Here is a 23268-nt window from a genome sequence, read left to right as displayed (position 1 = left end):
CACACACACACACACACACTGACTGACACACTGACACACAGACACACATACACACACATACACACACACTGACACACATACACACACACACTGACACACTGACTGACATACACACACACTGACACACTGACTGACATACACACACACACACACACACACATACATACATACACACACACTGACTGACACACACACATACACACACACTGACTGACACACACACACACTGACTGACACACACACACGCACGCACACTGACTGACACACACACATACACACACACTGACTGACACACACACGCACGCACACTGACTGACTGACACACACGCATGAACACACATACACACACTGACTGACACACATATACACACACTGACTGACACACATACACACACACTGACTGACACACATACACACACACACTGACTGACACACACACACACACACACACTGACTGACACACATACTGACTGACACACGCACACGCAGTTACACGAGGAATTCACACTTATTGCAAATACAGGGGATGCACGCACGTTCTAAGTCCAAATTTATTTGTGTTTTGTCAATGAAATTGTATTTTGATTTTTAATTAAAACATCACAAATACAATTTCTGTGACAAAAGTCAAAGAAGTTTCACTTACTATGCGCGTGCACAGCACACACAGCTTTTTTTATTCATGAAAATGTTTTAAAATCTGCAACCAACCTACACTTGCATCTATGTGAACTCATATACAGCCAGTTTAAGTCACTTATATTGATAAATAATATGACACCAATGTAATTGTTTTGGAACATGTAACACTCCTTGAACAATGGGACTAGGAAGATGCTAAATACTCTGTCATTAGCAGGATATAGGGAAAACTATGACCATCAAAATCTGAGCTAATGTTATTGCTGCTCTGCTAACCTATCACCATTTTGTTTAATTTTTTTCCAGTTTAACATACCAGGTGACTCTCAACATGCTAATCTTCCAAATAAGTTAAATTCTGAGGATGATATACTCACGAACAAGAAAGGGTAAGCTAGTTCTGTTATTATGATACCAGAAGTTATGCACTTACAATTATACTGTATATGCACTTTATTGTAGTAGGATTAGTCATAAATCTCTACTATATCAAAGCATATACAATCTACGCAATATGTCATAAAATATAAAATATTTGTTGGAGTAAAAGTTTCCCAAAAATATATACTTTAAAAAAAAAAAAACTTTTAAACCACTTTATTTTACCAGCAAGAGACCCACAGTTAAGGAGACATTTCCAGATGACTCCCAAAAAAAAAAATGGTGTACTTACTATAGTTGTCAATTGATGAACCTTCCAGAAGCCATTTTGATTTACAAAAACACAATTGGATTTTTCTGAATTGATGGGTGCCAATAGTAAATATGCTAAAGGATCCAAAGATGGCGGGCGCACTCCACTCCTTCAGAATGGGGCTTGGTAGTGTAGCTGGAAAGCGAGAATCCCTGCAGAAATCGCTCCATAGACTTCAATAGAGAACAGTATTCTATGGGACTCAAACTCTGTGACAAAAGTCAAGTAGACATTTAACGTATTTTTAATGATGCAGACATAATGCACAACATTTTGTGACCTTTCTTTAGGTACAAAGGTCACTTGTACGTGTTTGTACCTGAAGAAGGGATTTCCCCGAAACGTTGTGCATTTTGTCTGCATCATTAAAAATACTTTTTTTAAAAAACACAGAAACCCAAGACGTATCCAAGGAAGCCTCAGCGGATGACACCGTTGCTCTCACAACTACGCTCTAAGTCCTCCTCCACACACCCCCCCTCTCCCCTCCTTCCCCTTCCCCCCAGGCCCTATGTCATGTATGTCTGGTGTGTCGTGTCTTCAGTGTTAGGTAGCTCCCCATGTTTGTCATGTTTATTATAATGTCCCGCGTTCCAGTAAGGGAGATAAAGAAGAAAAAAATTGGTGTACTATACAACGGGTTGTGATATTATGTATGCTTGAAAGCACCAATAAAAAATTGAAGTTGAAAAAAAAAAAAATAGACTTTAAATGTCTATTTGACTTTTGTCGCAGAGTTTTTGAGTGCCACAGGATACTGTTCTCTATTGATGTCTATGGTAAATATGTGTTGACACCGCTCTGGGGGACCTACCTTTTTCTAATACTGTAAGTAAAAACATTTAGAACCCTATGTGGAGGATTTGCTACTTTCAAACTCATGAAGATACAGATTGGTTTATTATGATAGGTAGTGAAATCACACAGATGAATAAAAAAAAGCTGCTTCTCCCCCCATTCCCTATTCAATTTACTGTGTAAAACCGCCTGCCTTTGGCTCAGGAAGAGTTCCACTCCATTCATTTCGATGTGGCTTGAACATTCTTGATTGAAGGGAAAACAGCTTCACTGCACATTGCACATAGGCCTAAAACTGCAGTCAAAATGGTAGTCAAAATGGTTATGCTTAGTGGTCTTAATGTGTTCTTATTAATACAGCAGCGTTAGATGATGTTTTAAACAAGGACTGTGTAATAGTAGTGTACCTTTTGTGGCATCTTGGATAAAAGTTATTGAGGAAATGCATCTTCAAAACCTAAATTCTGCTCATATTGTAAATTGATCACTGTGCCTTCTAAAATGGATAATAACTGAACAAATTTTACAAATCGTTACATGGAAATGTAAACTTATTAACCCAAGACAAGATTGTATAATATTTTGAATAAGTCAACTACTGGGAGACCAATTTAATGTGTTTAAATACCCATGTGTCCCTTATTTTTACACATAAATTGAATGGTCAGAAAGGAAGTGGGTCCCAATACCATTTTAATAGAAAAATTACTTTCAATATCTCCGTAAAAATAATAGTGACGCCAAAAGCAATTTCTTCGCTTACTCGTGTTCTAGAACTACCTGTTTTATGTTGGCCAGTAATAGACATTATTTACTGTTTATTTTAATTTTATGTTTCTTATACAGATTGTTCGAAAATAAATATGATGCAGTGTGTGCCTTCTGCAGGAAGCACAAAACTGTAATCAGACATGTAATTTGTGGGATTTTGCTGGCAGGTATGTATGACAAACACCACAGTCTGTTAATTTCAACCAGACTGCATTCAGCTACTCTATGTGAAGTCCTTTTTTTTGTTTTGTTTTACCAAATTATATTGGAAATGTAAAAAATAATACTGTTTAAAGCCATATGTGGATTTGTTTTATTAGGTGATAATTATAAAGCAATACAAAAAGCGAGATGTTAGCATTTGGCTAACCACTATGGTAATGAAAGGGTATACCATTCCCGACAACCCCCACCCCATGGGAGGCCTAACCACCTTTCCCAGGGCAACTACAGTAATGGGCAATAGTTCTTTTGGCCTAATAGGTCTATTACCCATTAATAAGCATAACAAAAGTCACAAATATATATATATTGTGACAAACGCCCCTTTTGTAGCGCTGACGTCTGTCTGGGTTCTTCCCGACACAGTCTTCTAGGGTTAATTATATAACAAACAGGAACATGCAAAGAATTACGTTGCTTAACTCAGGCTTCTGCCTGCTTTATTTTCATCCAAGTAAGGTACTGCAGCTTTAACATGTGTAGGTTAGAGGTACTCAGACATTTTCATTCAGCGGTTCACTTGTATCAGTGTCATAGTATTTCCCACACTGTTATTTCAAGTAACAAGAAACCAAATTATATAAACAAAATCCTATCCCTTTCAGGGATCTAACTACACATCATAATCAGCCTCTAACTGCTACTGGGCCAACTAACCTGGTTCCCCAGCTTAAAACAATGCCCTCTCATTTAGGGTCACTAGATACTGCATAGTCTTTTAGAAACAGCAATACATATTTGTTTGTCTAATCTGTTCGTGGTGGGAACTCGGTCCCAAGTGTCCAGGCAAATCCTCTGGTACTGTGATACTTGGAGGGGCCGTCCACCCCGAAACTGGATGCAGGGGAGCAGCAATACCCCCAGCCTCCAGGCTCTAAGGAGAGAGAGTGAAATGCAAAACCTCTCTGCTCTAAATACCTGTGCATGTGATTAGAAGAGCAGGTGAGGGAGAACTAGAGCCATTGTAATCTATGGTCTAGATTTTCCATCCAGCTGCCTGAGTTAATGGGAAGCTGTGGAACGGATCATTTTTAACTATTCCTGCACTTTCTGACCTAAAATGGGGCAGAAAGCTGCCTAACATCTTTGGACTATGTCACAATATATATATATATATCTATATATATAGATATATATATATAACCCTGTTTCCCACACCCAATCTCACATAGGATGTCCTAGGGTGTCTATAGCTCAGGCTACATGTCTCTGTGTGGTGCGTTCCTGCTGGCAACAGGGGGCCCTGAGTCTCCCGCAATGACATGGGGGAGAACAGGACAGGCTTCTGGGGTTGTGCTCCGTTCTCTTCACTGGTGCAGCGCCTCCATCTCCTGCAGCCCCCAGCAGTATGGAGTGGAGTACCTACAGAAGAATTGTCTCCCACTCCATTCTCAGGCAGGAGGTTGTATAGAAGTGCAATCTCTTTATTGCCCTTCCTTATTCACAGCAGACAATTGCAGAGCAGGCTGTCCTCCTGTAGGATGTCCCTGACACCACTCCAGGCCTAGGGCCACCCAGAGAGAGGGTAGGAGGTATGGGGTGTGCACTCTCCCTCCCCGGAGGGAGGCCTCAAGCTAGAGAGTCCTGGCAGCTCGGTCTATGCCACCCAATCTCAAAGACTACTTCAGACTCACTCTCTGATACACTGACTCTGACTGACACTAAATAAAAAGTGGCCATACCCTAAGTAGCTCCAACAGGCACCGCCCTTGTGTCTCTTGATTGGACACAGAGTCTGGTGACCTGCCTTCACTGCCTCGGTGTACTACATGATTACTCCTGGCAACCTGCCCTTACAGAGGGATTACTGCCAGGAGGAGGATAGAATAATAGCCCAAACTTACCAGGGATATATATATATATATATATATATATATATATATATATATATATATATATATATATATATATATATATATATATATATATATATATATATATTACAATTAATAATAAAATAATCAAAACTAAAACATTAAATTGTCACGGGGGTACTTGAAATTGGGGGTAAATTGTCACGGGGGTACTCAATAGGGGCCTAGATAGGCATATTAGCAATCAATGAATTTAATAGCTTAGTTTTTATTGTGTTATTATTTATTGTAATGTATTTTTTATTTAATACATTTTTGTATGCTTTTCAATGGGCAAAGTCCTATTAGCCACATTTGGCTAATAGTACTATTGACAATTACTGTCAGGGGGAGGGGGACACTTGTAGGGGGTAAATGTGTTATTGAGTGGGGTGGTTGCCCCAGGGTGGGGGGGGGGTTACGCCTCTCTGGGTATGGTGAGCGGTTTTAACCCCTTAGTTAGTAAAAGATTGCTTAGCAATGCTTTACTAAGCAATACGGTAATTAAGCGGGGTAAGGCATGTATTTTAATATTGTAAATGTAAACTTTTTTATTCTGGCTGTCCATTGATTGCCAGTGTGACTATCTAGGCCCCTTTGGAGAAGACCTAGGTAGCCACAGTGACAATCAATTTATTTGTAATGTTATGGTTTTTTTTTAAATATATATACGTGTATTTTTTTTATGGTTAATGCCAAAAAACACTATTATCCACATTTGGCTAATAGAGATACTGGGCATTAGTCTAGAGGGGGGTAGGTTTTTGGGGGGGATAGGGGTAGGGAGGAAGGGTGATGGTGGTAGTTGCTCCGGGGAGGGTGGTTGGCCTCCTGGGGGAGGGGGTTAAGGGAGGAATTAACCCCTTTGGTACCTTAGTGGTTTGTAAAGCATTGCATGTCAATGAGGGATGTAGGTAGTGTAGTTTAATGTTGATATTAACCCCTTTGCAGCCCTTTGTGATCAGCTAGTCATGCAAATCCATGACTAGTTGACCCATGGGCTCCTAAGGGGTTAATATGTACTGTAGTGTATTTTAATAACAATTTTATCATGCTGGTTTAGCTTATCTTGTCTATGTATATAACGGTCAGTATATTGGCCACTATATATATAGAACAGTTAGGAATGACACCAGCCTGGGGTAGTGATAAACTATTTGCTGCCTTTCTGTGGTTAATCCCGTTCTGATAGATATAATATTTGTAACAGATCCGATAAAAAGTGCTTTATTTTTGGCGATGAAACACTGATGTATCGCACGATAAAAGACGGCACTTTTTGGGGGCGATAACATCACACTTTTAGGTTACCACAACTGATCTGGGCCATTGTTTCAGATTGTTTTTGTCTGACAAACAATATGTTGTTACTAGAGATGTGAGATTGTCTTCAAATCAAATGTGCGTTACAAATGTTTTCCCAAATTTCTCTTCATTTTTCTGTGAAAAGTCACAATGCTCAGAAACACTCTGAGGTTCCGGTCCATTCAAATCAATACAACTAAAATCTTCTCCAGTTTTTTTCCATGATTTAATGTATAATATAAAGTAAACATATCATGAGCATCTACAGTTTATATAAGCGTACTTCTGTTACCATATTGCGCTTATAATACGTGCATGTCTTATTAAATGCAAGAGCGATTGCCGTTAGGTAAGTATATTGCATGCAAAATCATTTATTATCTATATATAAAGTGTGGTAGCTGGCTCAGGACATAGCGTGGTAAACTTAATATGAAGTGATCGTGATAACATAAAATTCTAGCCACCATTAGCAGTTAAACATTTTCTTGGGCAAGATGAAGGACTTCAATGTTAAACTCATTTTGTTTCTTTTTGCAAATGTGAATTTAAAGTAGGAAAAATATGTACATTTTTTGACACTTTTTTGAAAGATAATAAAATGAATTCTAAATTATTTTTGTGGCAAGAATTTCTTACTCTCTCTCTCTTTTCTGTGTTTCTGATGCCTCTACACCTATTTTCTTGCAAGATATTGTATATCCTCCAACATACCGTATGCTAGCCCATATCACTTCTTAACTTCTATGGTATTGAATGACTGAAGCACTCTACTGTATATTCTGCTATGTTTGTAAAGAGCTGCGTTCCTAATCGGAGCTGCATAAATAAAATAAATATAATACAAATGCACAAAAAAGAATGTTTTGCACGTTCTTTAAAATTTACATCCAATTATGCATCCATTTACAGTGTGTGTATGTGTGTGTGTGTGTGTGTGTGTATTTATTTGTGTGTGTGTGTGTGTGTGTGTGTGTGTGTGTATTTATTTGTGTGTGTGTGTGTATTTATTTGTGTGTGTGTGTGTGTATTTATTTGTGTGTGTCTGTGTATTTATTTGTGTGTGTGTGTATTTATTTGTGTGTGTGTGTATTTATTTGTGTGTGTGTGTGTGTATTTATGTGTGTGTGTGTGTGTGTGTGTATTTATTTGTGTGTGTGTGTGTGTGTATGTGTGTGTGTGTGTGTGTGTGTGTGTGTGTGTGTGTGTGTGTGTGTGTGTGTGTGTGTGTTTGTGTGTGTGTATTTGTGTGTGTGTATTTATGTGTGTGTATTTATGTGTGTGTATTTGTGTGTGTGTGTGTATTTATTTATTTGTGTGTGTGTCTGTGTGCAGGGAGCTGCCTGCACGGATCTCCTGCCTTTCCTCCCTCCCTGAGAGATTGTGTCTGAGAGAGAGAGTGTGTCTGAGAGAGAGAGTGTGTCTGAGAGAGAGAGTGTGTCTGAGAGAGAGAGTGTGTCTGAGAGAGAGAGTGTGTCTGAGAAAGAGAGTGTGTCTGAGAGAGAGTGTGTCTGAGAGAGAGAGTGTGTCTGAGAGAGAGAGTGTGTCTGAGAGAGAGAGTGTGTCTGAGAGAGAGAGTGTGTCTGAGAGAGAGAGTGTGTCTGAGAGAGAGTCTGTCTGAGAGAGAGTGTGTCTGAGAGAGAGAGTGTGTCTGAGAGAGAGAGAGTGTGTCTGAGAGAGAGAGTGTGTCTGAGAGATAGAGAGTGTGTCTGAGAGAGAGAGTGTGTCTGAGAGAGAGAGTGTGTCTGAGAGAGAGAGAGTGGGAGAGAGAGAGAGAGTGTGAGAGAGAGAGTGTGAGAGAGAGAGAGTGTGAGAGAGAGTGTGAGAGAGAGAGAGAGAGAGTGTGAGAGAGAGAGAGCGTGTGAGAGTGTCTGTCTGTGAGAGAGAGATTGTCTGTCTGTGAGAGAGAGTGTCTGTCTGTGAAAGGAAAATCCGTTATTTCCTCCCCTGGCTTCAGCACCGAGAGGAACCTTTCCTCTGCCAGGTACACTGAAGCCTTGTGACTGGATACACCTTCTGCACCGTTTGCAGCAGACTCCCCTGGAGAAGTTTTTCACGCCCTGCCACTGTTATCTCCGATTTTTGATGAACTTTTCAGGCCTGGGAGACGAACAAAATGAAACGTAACACACGTCAGGTTTCAAATCCTTTGTCTCAATTTATTACTCATAGGGTAATGATTTTTATACAGAAAGAAAAAAGATATTAGTTAGAGGCATAACATAGGCGTATCATAGGCGTGACATAGGCGTATACTAGGTGTGTCTTGGGCGTAGCTTTAATTAGAGGCGTGATTTAGGGGCAGGACATATTAGTGGCGTGACTTTTGAGACGTGTCCCTTTTCAATACAAGCAATGTTCTGAATACATAGCTTATTCATTGTCTGTTATCAAAAGAGACCTTGAGTCTTAGCAACTTTATTTCACTACCTTGCTTCTTGCAGAGAACCATTCTATTATATTCTACTAAAACACCAGGAAATTGACCTCACAAAAGTATCTAGTAATATCCTGACCAGAAAGAAAGGAAATGCAATTTAGCAGAAACTGAGTGCATTTATGAATTATATTTCAGCAAAGGCTGACTACAGAATCTTAACTAGTTATGACCAGACAAAATGGAAGCTTAACATGAGTGCACATTCTGGGCCTGACATATTGGTCCTAACAGTCTGTGAGAGAGAGTGTCTGTCTGTGAGAGAGAGTGTCTGTCTGTGAGAGAGAGTGTCTGTCTGTGAGAGAGAGTGTCTGTCTGTGAGAGAGAGTGTCTGTCTGTGAGAGAGAGTGTCTGTCTGTCAGAGAGAGTGTCTGTCTGTCTGTGAGAGAGAGTGTCTGTCTGTCTGTGAGAGAGAGTGTCTGTCTGTCTGTGAGAGAGAGTGTCTCTCTGTCTGTCTGTCTGTCTGTGAGAGAGTCTGTCTGTCTGTGAGAGAGAGTGTCTGTCTGTCTGTGAGAGAGTGTCTGTCTGTCTTTGAGAGAGTGTCTGTCTGTCTGTGAGAGATAGTGTCTGTCTGTCTGTCTGTGAGAGAGAGTGTCTGTCTGTCTGTGAGAGAGAGTGTCTGTCTGTCTGTGAGAGAGAGTGTCTGTCTGTGAGAGAGAGTGTCTGTCTGTGTGTGTGTGTGTGTCTGACAGAGTGAGTGTGTGTGTGTGTGTGTGTGTGTGTGTGTGTGTGTGTGTGTGTGTGTGTGTGTGTGTGTGTGTGTGTGTGTGTGTGTGTGTGTGTGTGTGTGTGTGTGTGTGTGTGTGTCTGACAGAGTGAGTGTGTGTGTGTGTGTGTGTGTCTGACAGAGTGTGTGTGTGTGTGTGTGTGTGTTTGTGTGTGTGTGTGTGTGTGTGTGTGTGTGTGTGAGGTCAGAGAGAGAGTGAGGTCAGAGAGAGAGTGAAGTCAGAGAGAGAGTGAAGTCAGAGAGAGAGAGAGTGAGGTCAGAGAGAGAGAGAGTGAGGTCAGAGAGAGAGAGTGAGGTCAGAGAGAGAGAGAGAGTGAGGTCAGAGAGAGAGTGAGGTCAGAGAGAGAGAGAGAGAGAGAGTGAGGTCAGAGAGAGAGAGAGTGAGGTCAGAGAGAGCGAGAGAGTGAGGTCAGAGAGAGCGAGAGAGTGAGGTCAGAGAGAGCGAGAGAGTGAGGTCAGAGAGAGCGAGAGAGTGAGGTCAGAGAGAGCGAGAGAGTGAGGTCAGAGAGAGCGAGAGAGTGAGGTCAGAGAGAGCGAGAGAGTGAGGTCAGAGAGAGCGAGAGAGAGTGAGGTCAGAGAGAGAGAGAGAGTGGGGTCAGAGAGAGAGAGAGAGTGAGGTCAGAGAGAGAGAGTGAGGTCAGAGAGAGAGAGAGTGAGGTCAGAGAGAGAGAGAGTGAGGTCAGAGAGAGAGAGAGGTCAGAGAGAGAGAGAGAGGTCAGAGAGAGAGAGAGAGAGAGAGAGTGAGGTCAGAGAGAGAGAGAGAGTGAGGTCAGAGAGAGAGAGAGAGTGAGGTCAGAGAGAGAGAGAGAGAGGTCAGAGAGAGAGAGAGAGAGGTCTGAGAGTGAGAGAGAGTGAGAGTGTGTGAGAGAGAGAGTGAGAGTGTGTGAGAGAGACACCAACTGTGCACTGCAACTGTTAGGTATGTATATACACCTTTGTTTTTACTTTGGGAGCCTTGAAAAAATCCTAATCGCCTTGGGGAGCCTTGAGCCGAAAAAGTTTGGGAACCACTGATTTACACAATGTAAAAACATTTTTTTATATCTGCATTGCCTCTTTGAAATGATCCCTCTCTTCATAGCATTTTGTGATGCATTTTATGTCCGTGTAAACTTCTTCCCCCCCCCCCCTGCAATTTTAACAGGTTTCCTGGGAATGGTGATTGCCGCCTGTATCCTGAACTTCCACAGGGCTCTCGCACTCTTTGTGTTGACCATGCTGGCCATCTTTTTTGTCTTTTGGGATTTATTCATTGACCGATACGAAGCCAAAATTGTTAAATTCTTCTCCCCCGTTGGAAACTTCTTAAAGACACAATGGTTCTGGATGAAATGGCAAGAACAATTATACAATTTTATTTTTCGTTATTTCTATATTGTGTTTATTGTGCTGACTGCAGTGTATGTGGAAGGATTTTGCACTAAAGAAGTTTGACACTGTCACAGTGGGAATAGCTCCATACTTAAACCATTTTTAAAAGATGATATTCTATGGACTATGGTCTTTCATATAGACTTGCCCTAAACACCAAGATATAATGCTTCAGATTTTTTGTATGACCAAATACTAACAGGACAAATAGTGTGTCATATAGTTGAGTTAATGTGTGTCTGTGATTTATGAATGGGTTCTCTTAGAAATACTAATAAAGATTTTAGAAGAATTGCAAATACAGCTCAACCCCCTTATAACGCTGTTCTTGGGATCAAAAGAATCACATCGTGTTTTAAGTGGATTGCGTTAGAAATAATGTACAATTATATGCATTGTACAATAATGTATGTAAGATACCAATAATTGTGTTGTAAAGTATTCATAAATACGAAAATTGGGAGCCACGCTTGCATCGCATTCTAAGCGGATTCGCGTTGTAACGGATCGCAATATAGCAGGGTTGAGCGGTATTTGGAATATCTAACTGAAAGCTGTTATTTGAGGTCATATAAATTCTTTGCGATCTCCTTGGATCTAACACAAGTTATGCTGCTTCTCTACTTTAGGGTGGTTTGGATAAGTCTGGTTGCTGGAATGATATGCTGGCTTATTTTTGATACTGCAAAAATGGGGACCAATCAGCTCATATCATTTGGTGGACTTGTGATGTACGTTTTATTGTTGTTCATCTTTTCTAAACATCCAACTAAGGTATGTAAGAATTATCATTGCTTGAAAGGTTAATTGTTTATTTTGGGAAGGGGGGTTTCAAAACCCTCCACTTATGCCATTACAAACTTTGCAAAACGTACAAGCACATATTTTAGGGTAACAGAACTATAAACAATTTTTTGATACTTTTACTGCTGCTATTTTTCATTTTCCCTTTTTTCCTTTTAACATTTTCTCAAACTGTAAAACACATTTTTTGGGACAAAAGTGCTAGATTTTGTAAAGGTGGAAAGGAAGAAATAGAAGAGCTAAAATTGTACATGAAAATTAACCAAATATGAAGAATGAAACTACTGTATGGAATTGGATTCTAATACTGAAGCCAGCTCTGCGATGAATTAAAAAGTTTCCAAAACTTCGTTTTTCATTCCTAAACAAGTTTACGCATAATAAACACTTCAACATAATTAGATACTTCTTTTTTTTCTTCTAGATCCACTGGCGACCAGTGTTTTGGGGAATTGGACTCCAGTTCCTTTTGGGAGTCATTATTTTAAGGACAAAGCCAGGATTTGATGCATTTGATAGGCTTGGTATACAAGTGCAGGTGAGTTTGCGATTTCCTTATGTGATATTTTCCTTATCCAAAACTGCATAGAGGTAGAGTACTCTTGAACTACTGATCTTCTGTGGTTTAATAGAGTAATTGAAGTGATGGATGTACATGATATCAAATTGTATTGTTCAGCAGAATACTAAATGGTAGAATACAAACCTGCTTAGATTGTGTAATTTAAGTTTACTAGGCTAATAGGTTTATAAAAAATGAATACATCCATATATGTACTCGTTCCTTCCTACTGCAGAGTTTTTTTTTATCAAAAGGTTTAATTTTACATGAGTCGGCAGTTCACCAAGAAAAAAAATTTGCCGACACACGTTGGAAGTGAAACGTTTTAGCCTTGTGAGAGAAATTGTTATTTGTATTTATTTTTTTTATACAATGAAAGACTTCTGTGATGCTTGTTTGAAAAGTGTTTAATTAAATGAACTGTATACACATATACCATATACATGTGTATTTAGCAACACACTGCCAGTAAGAGGTATAAGGCATTCTGAGGTTTCTTGACAGTGTGTGTGTTAGTGTAATTGTGTGTATGTATATATATATGGTACTGATACCTCTACATGTGTGTGTGTATTTTTATATATATATATATATATAGCGTTACTGACAACTAGTGGCCACTTCTGCAGCAAAACTATGCACATGCTCAGTATGCTACTTCCATTTCATAGGAAGTAACAACTCAATTCATTTTACCCCAAGATTTTCTAATGAGCCACCACAGCTAAGAAGTTTCATTAAAAAATAGATGACCCCCCAATTCAGGTTCAATTTGCTGTTGATTTCCAAGCCCCAATGCCCATAAGAAGCATTATAACAGGAGAATATTATAATGACATGATGCACCATCCCTCTCACTGCAGTGACCAGCACCCCTTACTAGCACAGGAACTTCTCATTTCTTGGTCAGAAGGAAGCAATGCTTCTTCCCTAATGCACCCCCAGTTCAGATATGTTTGCAATATTGTTCTGCATTCATTGACCATTGATCTCTTGCATTCTACCTACTACATTGGTAAGCAATCTCATCCTTTTTGTAACATCTGTATTTATATTGGTATCATGGCAAGTTGGTGAATATAATTTTTACTACAGACACGTTTGTGAAACAGACTGTATTAAAGTTTCCTGGCTGCAAAACAGAACGAAATTGAACAAAGAATAAAATATAATTTCTCTATAAAAAATGCTAGTGCTGTTTTGTAGCATGAAGACTTTATAAATAGACCCAAGTGTTGAAGTAGCATTGCAGGGAACAGACACATATCTTTCAATAGACAGAGAAAATAGAGGAGCACAGGATCAAATATTACAACAGAAGATGTAAACATACATAATATATTTGTGATAAATAAACAACAGGATATCACAGATGATGGTGTAGCAGCAGTGTTAATGATATACTGATACTAATAATAATACTCACACGGCCATGTGTATGCACAGGAGTTGGGACTGGTTTCTTTGGGTGTTCCCATCCCTGCTTTCTCTCTGATTCTCTGTAGATGTAGATTATCTGTAGATTACTCACTCTTTGTATTTAGTTGGATCTCAAATGCGATCCCACAGTTCAAAAGGCACAACGGGGAGACAACAATTTAGAAACAAATATTTATTGCACAAATAGTATCAAGGACTTACATGTAAAACTTATTCTGGCGGCGACAGCACTTCTCTGGTTAACCATGGTGCAGCTGTGCCCCTGCTACCACGTCCGGTATTAGCTACTGGAACGCAGCTGGAACGCAGCTCCTCCGAAAGGTACGGTGGCCACCGAGTCTAAAAATTGCACACAGAACGGAGCGAAAGAGATAGAGGTATGTGCTCCATTAGAACTGCTCAACCTGCTTTGGATCCCAAAATGGATTCATCAATCGTTAAAGAGCCGCTGTCTTCCAATTCCCTTGCAATCTGGGAGGCGTCTAAATTTAGATGCTCACTGACGACAAAAAATTAATTAATGGGCCCAATATATGGGAATCCAGACTTCGCTCCAGGTTTAAACAGCAGAGATTTTCTAATTCGGAAACAGAAAGGTGTTTTAGACTTAAAAATCTTGAGGAGAGAAACACCATCCCAACATTTGAACAAATTAAGTCAGAAAAAGACATTCCACATACAGAATTATTTAGATTCCTCCAGATCAGAGCATTTTACAACAAATCTCCGCCCCGACCCAATTGACAAATTTTGGAAACTCTGTATATTAAAAACAGAAATAAGGGACTCATCTCTCGACTATATGGAGAGGTGATCTGTTCAGGAGTAGCACACTCAAGGAAACTGAGCTAAATGACATAGTGGGAACAGGACCTAGGGGAAGTGGTAGGGGAAGAGGAATGGAACAAAATAATTATAGCTGCGGCTAAAAGTTCAATATGTATAACGTTAAGGGAGAATGCGTATAAAGTATTAATGAGGTGGTACCTCACCCCGCAGAAACTATCTACATTTGTTCCAGGATACTCCCCATTGTGCCCAAAGCAATGTGGAGGTGAGGCAGATCTCTTACATATGCTGTAACGGGATACCTGCCTGTCACGGGATACCAGGCAATTTACAACTTTATACCGGGATCATATCACTGAGCAAAACCAAGAAGTAAAACAAATTGAGATTTATTCCTTAGAAACAGACACACACAATGGATTACAATATTCAAGAGAAAACACACTTATTGGGGGTCTGGGCTACAAAACTAGCCTTTCCTAGTTGAAATAGCACAGAAAACAAAGTCTTTACAAAGTCTTTCAGATGACCGGGACTAAGCCCGAAAAGTCCTGAAACTGAAATCATCATGCAGTTCCTGACACCACCGCTCTTTCCACTCTGGAGGGGGTAAAATCCCTTGACCGGGAGCGAGTACCAAACATCCTGGTACTCTTGTTGGCCTGCAGTTCCAGCTGCGACCGCTATGAAGTATTCTGAGAACTTGGCCCTGAAATGTGGGACATAAAAATTCTCGCCTTGAAATTACTGAAGCCGGCTCACTGACATCTCTCCCAGAGCATCTTTGAATTTACCGCTGGTGTTTTGGCATTTAGAATCTGAGGACCGAATTGGCTGCTGGGTTTCTTATAGTATTTCAGATTCATTCATCCAATCCGAGCCTGAGAACTTTACAACCAGCCACTCAGAGGGCTGCCAGTCTTCCAAAGCCAGGCAAGTGGTTCTTCTGAATGTAATGAGGGCATGCGTGACTTTGTCACCATAGCCACTTGTTATTCAGAAGCCACCCACTGGGTTAGGTGCCTCCAAGTCTGGGAATGCAAATGATGGCCGTGATGGCCGGCATTATTTCCCAGAGGGTACTCCACCTAACCATCCAGCCCAAATGGCTTTAACACCTCTGGCAGCATCTGTGACTTTGAAGTACGGACCTGGGCAGACTCAGTGGCATCACAAATTTGTAGCCCACTAGCCCCCCTCAAAGAACCATCTTTGAAAGTCCCAACTTAGAAGTATAATGCATTTACAAACATTGCAGTTTAATAAAAATATACTTTTATACTTTTTACTTTGTCTAAGTCTTTTAGGCTATGAGGGGTAGAATGGGACTATATACTTTTATTCCCACTAGCCATATGCCTCACCCACTGTAAACCTGAGTTAGACTGTAAAAACCTTTTTACCACATTGGCTATATGAAACATGAAAAATATTTCCCATTTTTCTTCTAAGTCCTGAAATGAAATGAAAAGATGCTTAGCTGCAATCCCAGAGCTGTAGCTCCTTCCCTTAAGGAAACCTAACTTTCCTTAGAACCAAAAAACACTTAGGCACACTCCCAGGGCTGTATCTCTTTCCTTTACTGAAACTTGGATTTAAGTTTCATAAAACTTGCAACTTAATATATATAGTTGGAGAAACCCCCAGAACCTCTATACTGATTCTGGGGTACCTGGGCATATACTTGGGACCCCTTACCAACCTAGGTACCCTTGACATTACCCGGGATATACAAATCCCTATGCCCCCTTTTACCTTTCTGGTCTGTGCTGAAGCAGGGAACCTGGCGGTGAGAGGTGCAACTGTTTTCAAGGGAGAATTTTGACTGGAGTGATGTGTCTATATGTGCCCAGGAATATGACCTGTTTCCGGATACATTTTTGGGGTAGCCAGCAACTCTGTACCCCAGCTACCTAGACACAATCTGACAACAATCTTACCGCAAAACCCCCCTTTAAACTCATTGCCTGAGAATCTCCACTGGTTAGCACTCCTGGAAAGGTAAAACACACATAAAACCTTTATTGCCATACAATACATTCATTTCAGGTACAATACACAGGTTGAAGAGCTGACATTCTAAAACCTAAAACAGGGCATAATACCAGCCGGGCATAATAGCTTTATTGATGGCCTGGTTACCCCTTCACCGTCACACTGCCCTCAGGTGTCTCCCATCTGGGAACAAATTAAAGATTGGCTACAGAGGCATTTAGGCCTCACAATCCCACTAGACCCCTGGATGATCCTATTAAACAGACCAGTAGAGGGGCTCACTAGATAGCAAAGTAAACGAATAGCGCATTTCACAACTGCGACGAGGTGCGCGATCACAGCACTATGGAAACAGACAGAAATTCCAACTATTCCCACAATTAGGAATATAATTTGGTTTGCATGCCAGATGGAAAAATTAACAAGTTTTGTTAATGATACTGGCGCTACTGTTTTCCCATCTCTACTTTACTATACTCCCTGTCAACATAATGATAATGTGTTGGAAATATTAGGTATAAAATAAGAGCCCTAAACTGAAAATATTAAGAGGGGAACTAACTTACTCTGGAGTATGGCTAGCTCAATTCCTCTCAACTTCCTTGCTGCTCTATCATGATATCACAAATGGTGGCCTCACACACCCAACAACCCTTTTGCACTACTAGACTTTACCTTTTATCCCTTATGCACCACCCTGATTATTATAACTATAGTTGAGTGGTGATTCTATTTTGGCTGTAGATACCGTCTTAGCATTATTAATTGATAGTGAAGATGGATGATTTATTAGTATGGATTTACTTGAAATAGTTTTAATTTGCCTTGTTCATTTCTGCAATGTCAAAAAGGCTAATAGCACTGAGGGTAATAAAATGCACACAGATCATCGATCAATTAGATAATTTGTCACGAGTATATAAAATGAAAAAGGCAGCATACAGTACGATATGGCATAGGATATTGAGGATATGCAACCTGTGCAGTTTCTTTAGTCAAATGGAAACAAGAAAATCCAGTTACACGTTGTGCATGTCATTTTCACTGTTAAGACAACAATAAAACAATATAATTGCTTTAATTATTATGGGCTTAATAATAATGGGAATCCTGCACAACTGATGTAAAGACTATTTAATTAGCAAACTTGTTTTATTGCATAATGTATACCATTATAAAAAGGTGTTGTTTATTAAAAGTGCAATTCATCTATGACTGGAAAACATTTAAAACATTTGTAACCCAGTTAAACTTTGTTGAAGCATTTCAATGTTCTATAGTAAACATAATTCCAAAACGAAATTCATTACATAGCTTTTGTTGCTTCAAGTAATGATTAAGCCCATATCACCAGGTGCTCCTTATTTCATAATGTTTACCCACCGAGCAAATGAGTACCTGATTTTCAGATATACAGTAAATTTTAAACTGGAGAATCCATACGTAATGTTTCTCATTTGGAAAGATACCGGCAGTACGCAATGATAAGAACCTTGAGCCTAATATTTAGGTTTAAGAAGATTTTGTCTGATTATAATACCATAAAACATATGTGGTACAAGCTGTAAACTTGACTAATTTGACAACCATGGCTGTGGATCAATTATTTTTGTATTCTCTGTTCAATTATTGACCTGGAGATGACTGATAGCATCAGTTAATGGTGAAATGAATTTTATGTTTAACTACTACTGGTCAACTCTTGGCCCTGGGGGCAATAACCTAAAGTTACAGAAGAGACACAATTGGCTTCAAATGTAGAATTTTACTGTAGCATTTGTAACTTGTTATACAGTACATTACTAGTGCCAGTATTCATATTTCAGAGGATGCTCTGATAATTTTACCAAGACAAAATGTTATTTAAAAGGCAACAGTTGTCTCACTAGTAGCATGTACAGCAATAGAGACATGTCTAAGGCTATGCTTATAGAGTCGGCGACGCGACGTGACATCAGGCTACGGTCGCTGGAAAATCAAATTGAGATGACTTCCAGCAATCACGACCAAGCCGTCGCTCTGTCGCGTCGCCCTTACTATAAGCGCATGCAGCAGCGGCAATGCATTTGTTTAGAAGCGACGTCGCTGTCGCCAGCACTATAAGCGCAGCCTTAGGCTGCATTCATAGTACAGTAGGCAGAAGCGATGTGTGCACTTTTAGATGGAGGTGATGGGGAGACGTGGCGGTGGTGTGGTGGACGCGTCTGCAGGCTGGTTCGCCTTCATTGGCTGAACCGTTCACATGACGCGGCTGTCACGCGAAAAGACAAAATAATTTGACTTTTTAAAATCAGCCGCATGGTTGCTCTTCATCTCACTAGCACTCGCTCGCACACACTATGGCCGGCCCGATAGAGCTACTGCACTTTATTTGTGCAGCGGGAAATTGTACGCGCCATCACTCTCACAATCATCGTGGCCTAAGAAGCAGCAGAAAAGTTTTGGGTAAGGGCTAAGACACTCTCCCCAGTTTGCATCATCATATTAAAGTGGCAATTCAAGCTCTTTTTTTTTTTTTTTTTGTAACTTGGATTTTATTGGTGAATGTTATACATAAAAAACCATTCAGACAAACATTGTTCAAATTAGCATATAGTAAACATTAATTTACGCATTAAAGACCCGCACGGTTTTTCGAGCCCTACTTAACCGTGCGGGGGATGATAGTCACTCTTATTGTGTGGGGTTGGGGGGTAATAATAACACTAATAAATAATAAAAAACAAAAAAAAGAGAGGGGAGGGAAGGGATGTAGGATAGGAGTGGGAGATCGGAAGGGGTGGATGGAATGGCTGCTGAGGCCTGTTGAGACGTCCTTAGTACCGCCGATTAGCCGCAGAAGCCGAAGTAAGGTATATATGAGTGGTCTCATGGTGTGTGAGATATTTATTGTGGGCAAGGGCTTCCCCTCTCTGTAGGAGAACGCATCTATTACTATTATAGCCAAATTGTGTTACGCTCTACCCTGGGGATGTCTGTCTGAGCTAGCCAAGGAGCCCAAACTTTTAGATAATTATCGCCAGTGTCATTAACTAAACTCGTTAACTTTTCCATCTGGCATATAAACCAAATACGATTCCGAATCTTTGAGATAATTGGAATTTCGGGGCGTTTCCATAATGCTGCGATCTCACACCGCGTTGCTATTGCGAAATGTGCAATGAGTTTATTATGCGACTTTGACAGGCCTTTTAAGGGTCTGTTTAATAGAAACAGCCATGGGTCTGGGGGAATCGAGAGGTCAAAAATCCTCTGGATCCAATTCCTGATTTGTTCCCAAACTAGGGAGATCCGCGGGCAGGACCACAGCATATGTAACAGGTCAGCTGTTCCTCCACATTGTTTAGGACACAGTGGGGAGGACCCTGGAATGAATTTCGATAATTTGAGTGGGGTGAGGTACCATCTCATAAGAACTTTATATGCGTTCTCCTTCAGTGTGGTGCATATAAAACTTTTGGCGGTAGCCAAGAATATGGTGTTCTATTCTTCATCCTCTAGGGACTCCCCTAGGTCTATTTCCCAATGAATGCGGAAAGATGGTATTTGCTGTTTTGATGCTACCGACTCGACTACCTCTCCGTATATCGTAGATATAAGTCCCTTAGTGTCGGTTTCTGTCCGACAGAGCTTTTCAAAATTTGTCAGGGGAGGGTGTGGGGCGGATTTATTATAAAATGCTCTAAGCTGGAGGTATTTATAGAATTCTACGTGGGGGATGTCTTTTTCTAGTCTGATATGTTCGAATAATTTGATTTTTAGATTATAGCCCTCCATGTCTTTGAGTATGTTATATACTTTAAGTTTCCAAATTTAGTGATTGTTACCAATAAGGCCGGGCGCAAACCCGGGGTTGTTCCAAATGGGCGACATCAGCGAACTTCCTGAAGTAAGCGAGTTTTTTTAATCTCGTTCCTTCCCAGACCGATATGGAGTTCGTCATTGAGGTAAGCGGTAGCATAGCCAATTTTCTTGCAGTTTTGGGTAGCCAAATCAGGTTGTTAAGCTCTAATGGGGCGCAGGTAGCATTCTCTAGCTCCACCCATCTTTTTATTTTAGGATCAGAATGCCATTGTATAATATGACTTAATTGAGCCGCTTTATAGTATGATAACAGGCAGGGTACCGCTAAGCCACCCGCTAAGGTAGGTCTTTTCATATTTAATTTATTGACTCTCGGTTTTTTCCCTCCCCAGATAAAGTTAGAGATTTCAGACTGAAGTGAGAGTATGTCCTTCAGTTTGAGTGGCACAGGTAATGTCTGGAAGAGGTAAAGGATACAGGGGAGTAAATTCATTTTAATGCTGTGTATCCTTCCAATCCAAGATATCTTCTTGGAAGACCATCTGATAAGGTCTTGTTTTAGAGTCCGAATTAGGTTGGGATAGTTTGCATTATAGATGCTTTTTGCATCTTTGGTGATGTGGATCCCCAGGTATTTTATATAGTTCTTTTGCCAGTTAAATTTGAAATTTATTTTCAATAGTTTCTCTGTATGTCTAGGGAGATTGATATTCAGAGCTTTAGACTTAGATTGGTTTATTTTGAACCCAGAGACCTTAGAAAATTTGTCTAGTAGATCGAATAGGTTAGGTAATGATGTGAGGGGTTTTGAGATGATCAATAGGATATCATCTGCGTACAGCACCGCTTTATGTGGTTGAGAGTAAGCGTTTAACCCTGAGATATCCGGACTGTCTCGAATACGTGCCGCCAGAGGTTCGATACATAGAGCAAACAGGAGGGGAGATAACGGGCACCCCTGTCTCGTGCCGCTTTGAATTTGAAACGGGGCCGAGGGGAAGCCCTGATGTATGACCCTGGCCGATGGGCCTGAGTACAGCGACATAATCACTCCACTCACCCGATCCCCAAAGCCGAATGCCGCAAGAGTCTCTTTTAAGTAAGGCCAGTCTATCCTATCAAAAGCTTTTTCCGCGTCCAGACTTAATAACATGCTTTGTGCTTTATTTTTGTTTGCCAATTCGAGCAGATCAATGAATCGTCGGGTGTTATCCACTGCCTGCCTCTCTTTAACGAAACCGACTTGATCCGGGTGTATTAGTCTGGGTAGGATTAGACTTAATCTATTGGCCAGTAATTTAGCGTATATTTTTATATCGGTATTGATTAATGAGATTGGCCTATAACTTTTACAATTTACCGGATCCTTGCCTGGTTTGTGTATAAGTGATATAGATGCCCCCAGCATGTCAACTGGGATTGGGGCTCCTGCTAATATAGCATTGAACAAATGGAGCAACCTTGGGGCGAGTAAGTTAGAGAACTTCTTATAATATAGCCCCGAAAAGCCATCGGGGCCTTGTGCTTTTGATGGCTTGAGTTCTTTAATAGCTTGCGACACTTCTTCCAATGTGAAGTCAGCGCCCATAGCTTTTCTGTCAGACTCTGTCAATCTCTCTAAATTTGAGCTGGCTAAGAAATCTCTCAGTGCTCAGCTCATGTTGTTATTATGTGCCACCTTCTTTCCATCATATAGGGAACCATAGAATGAACCAAATTCTTCTACTATTTTTTTAGGTTTGGCCGTGGGTGTACCCGATTTTAAGCGTATAGCTTGGATATTAAACTTGGATTGCCTATCTTTCAGTGCGCGAGCTAGCATCGTATCCGGCCTGTTAGCTTTTTAATAAAACTTCCTCTTAGACCAACAAAGGCAATTATCCGCCTGGGAAGTCAATAACATATTTAATTCAATTTTTGTATCTTTAAGTTCCTGTGTCGTGAGTGGGTCAGGATTTGTCTTATGGCTCGATAAGAGGGAATACAATTTGGATTGGAGCGTCTTGATTTTGGAGTCACTCACTCATTTTCTTTTGGCAGTGATATTGATTAATATGCCCCTTAAAGTTGCTTTATGAGCCTCCCATAAAACCGTATGGGACTCCACAGAGCCTGTGTTTATCTCAAAGAATTGAGTTATTTCTTGACCTATTGTTTCGCAGGTTTTGGGTATTTTAAGGATAGACTCATTGAGTTTCCAGTTTGCGCCCGGTCGATTGGCCTGAATATTGTTGCACCTGAGCTCAATTGGTGCATGGTCGGACCATGAAATATCATGGATCTTTGTGTGGTTGACCTTAGGAACCAAGTGGCACGAAACGAAGAGATAATCGATTCTGCTGTATGAGGTGTGTGGGTGGGAATAGAAAGTGTAGTCCCTTGTCGTAGGGTGAAGCTCCCTCCATATGTCTACTAGTTGATTGTCTTTCAGGGCATTGTGCAGGGAGTTTTGAGCTTTTTATTATCGGAGTCACTTCCCCCTGATCTGTCTAATGAAGATTGCATTGTGATATTAAAATCTCCTGCTATTATAATATATCCCTTAGCTGCTGAGTTTAGTAAGCGGAAGAATCTGTCAAAAAAAGACGCATCCTGTGTACAGGGAGCGTAGAGGGAGGCCAATGTAATGGGCTGCTCATGTATGGTCCCTGTTAAAATGATATAACAACCGTCTACATCTCTTTTGATTGTCTGGGGAACAAATGGGATTGAGTTGCTAAATACGATGGCTACCCCTCGTTCTTTGACTGATGCTGATGCTGTGTAAAATTGGGAAAAGCCCCTGTCTAGGAACTTGGGGGAGCTATTATTACTAAAGTGCGTCTCTTGTAGAAATAACACATCCACTTGTTTTCTTTTGTAATCCGTAAAAGCAAGCTTTCTTTTGATTGGGCTATTAAAGCCCTTCACATTGTGAGAGATTAATGTTAATGCCATGTTTTACGGAGCAGGGAATGGTGCATATAATGATCTGAATACTTACTTGTGAAATTATTTCTGAGGTTTCTTTCGGTTGTGTCCCAATCTATTGTGTCGGCTAGACGCTCTGGGTGG

At 40.5% G+C, this 23268-nt stretch overlaps 1 protein-coding gene across 2 annotated transcripts in view; it reads left to right on the top strand.

The window, feature by feature from the left end:
* Window positions 1-23268, top strand: part of SLC28A3 (solute carrier family 28 member 3) — a 147059-nt gene that overhangs the window by 32699 nt on the left and 91092 nt on the right. For both annotated transcript variants that reach the window (XM_075598943.1, XM_075598949.1), the window contains 5 exons: window positions 949-1031; window positions 2981-3072; window positions 10594-10783; window positions 11450-11594; window positions 12049-12162. In XM_075598943.1, the coding sequence (XP_075455058.1) occupies window positions 949-1031; window positions 2981-3072; window positions 10594-10783; window positions 11450-11594; window positions 12049-12162 (624 nt within the window). The remainder of the gene's footprint in view (window positions 1-948; window positions 1032-2980; window positions 3073-10593; window positions 10784-11449; window positions 11595-12048; window positions 12163-23268) is intronic.

This window comes from Ascaphus truei, chromosome 1 (assembly GCF_040206685.1).
Source record: "Ascaphus truei isolate aAscTru1 chromosome 1, aAscTru1.hap1, whole genome shotgun sequence".
NCBI classification, from domain to species: Eukaryota; Metazoa; Chordata; class Amphibia; order Anura; family Ascaphidae; genus Ascaphus; species Ascaphus truei.
The sequence above is the reverse complement of the archived record's forward strand: the minus strand, read 5'-3'. Positions and strand labels throughout refer to the sequence as shown.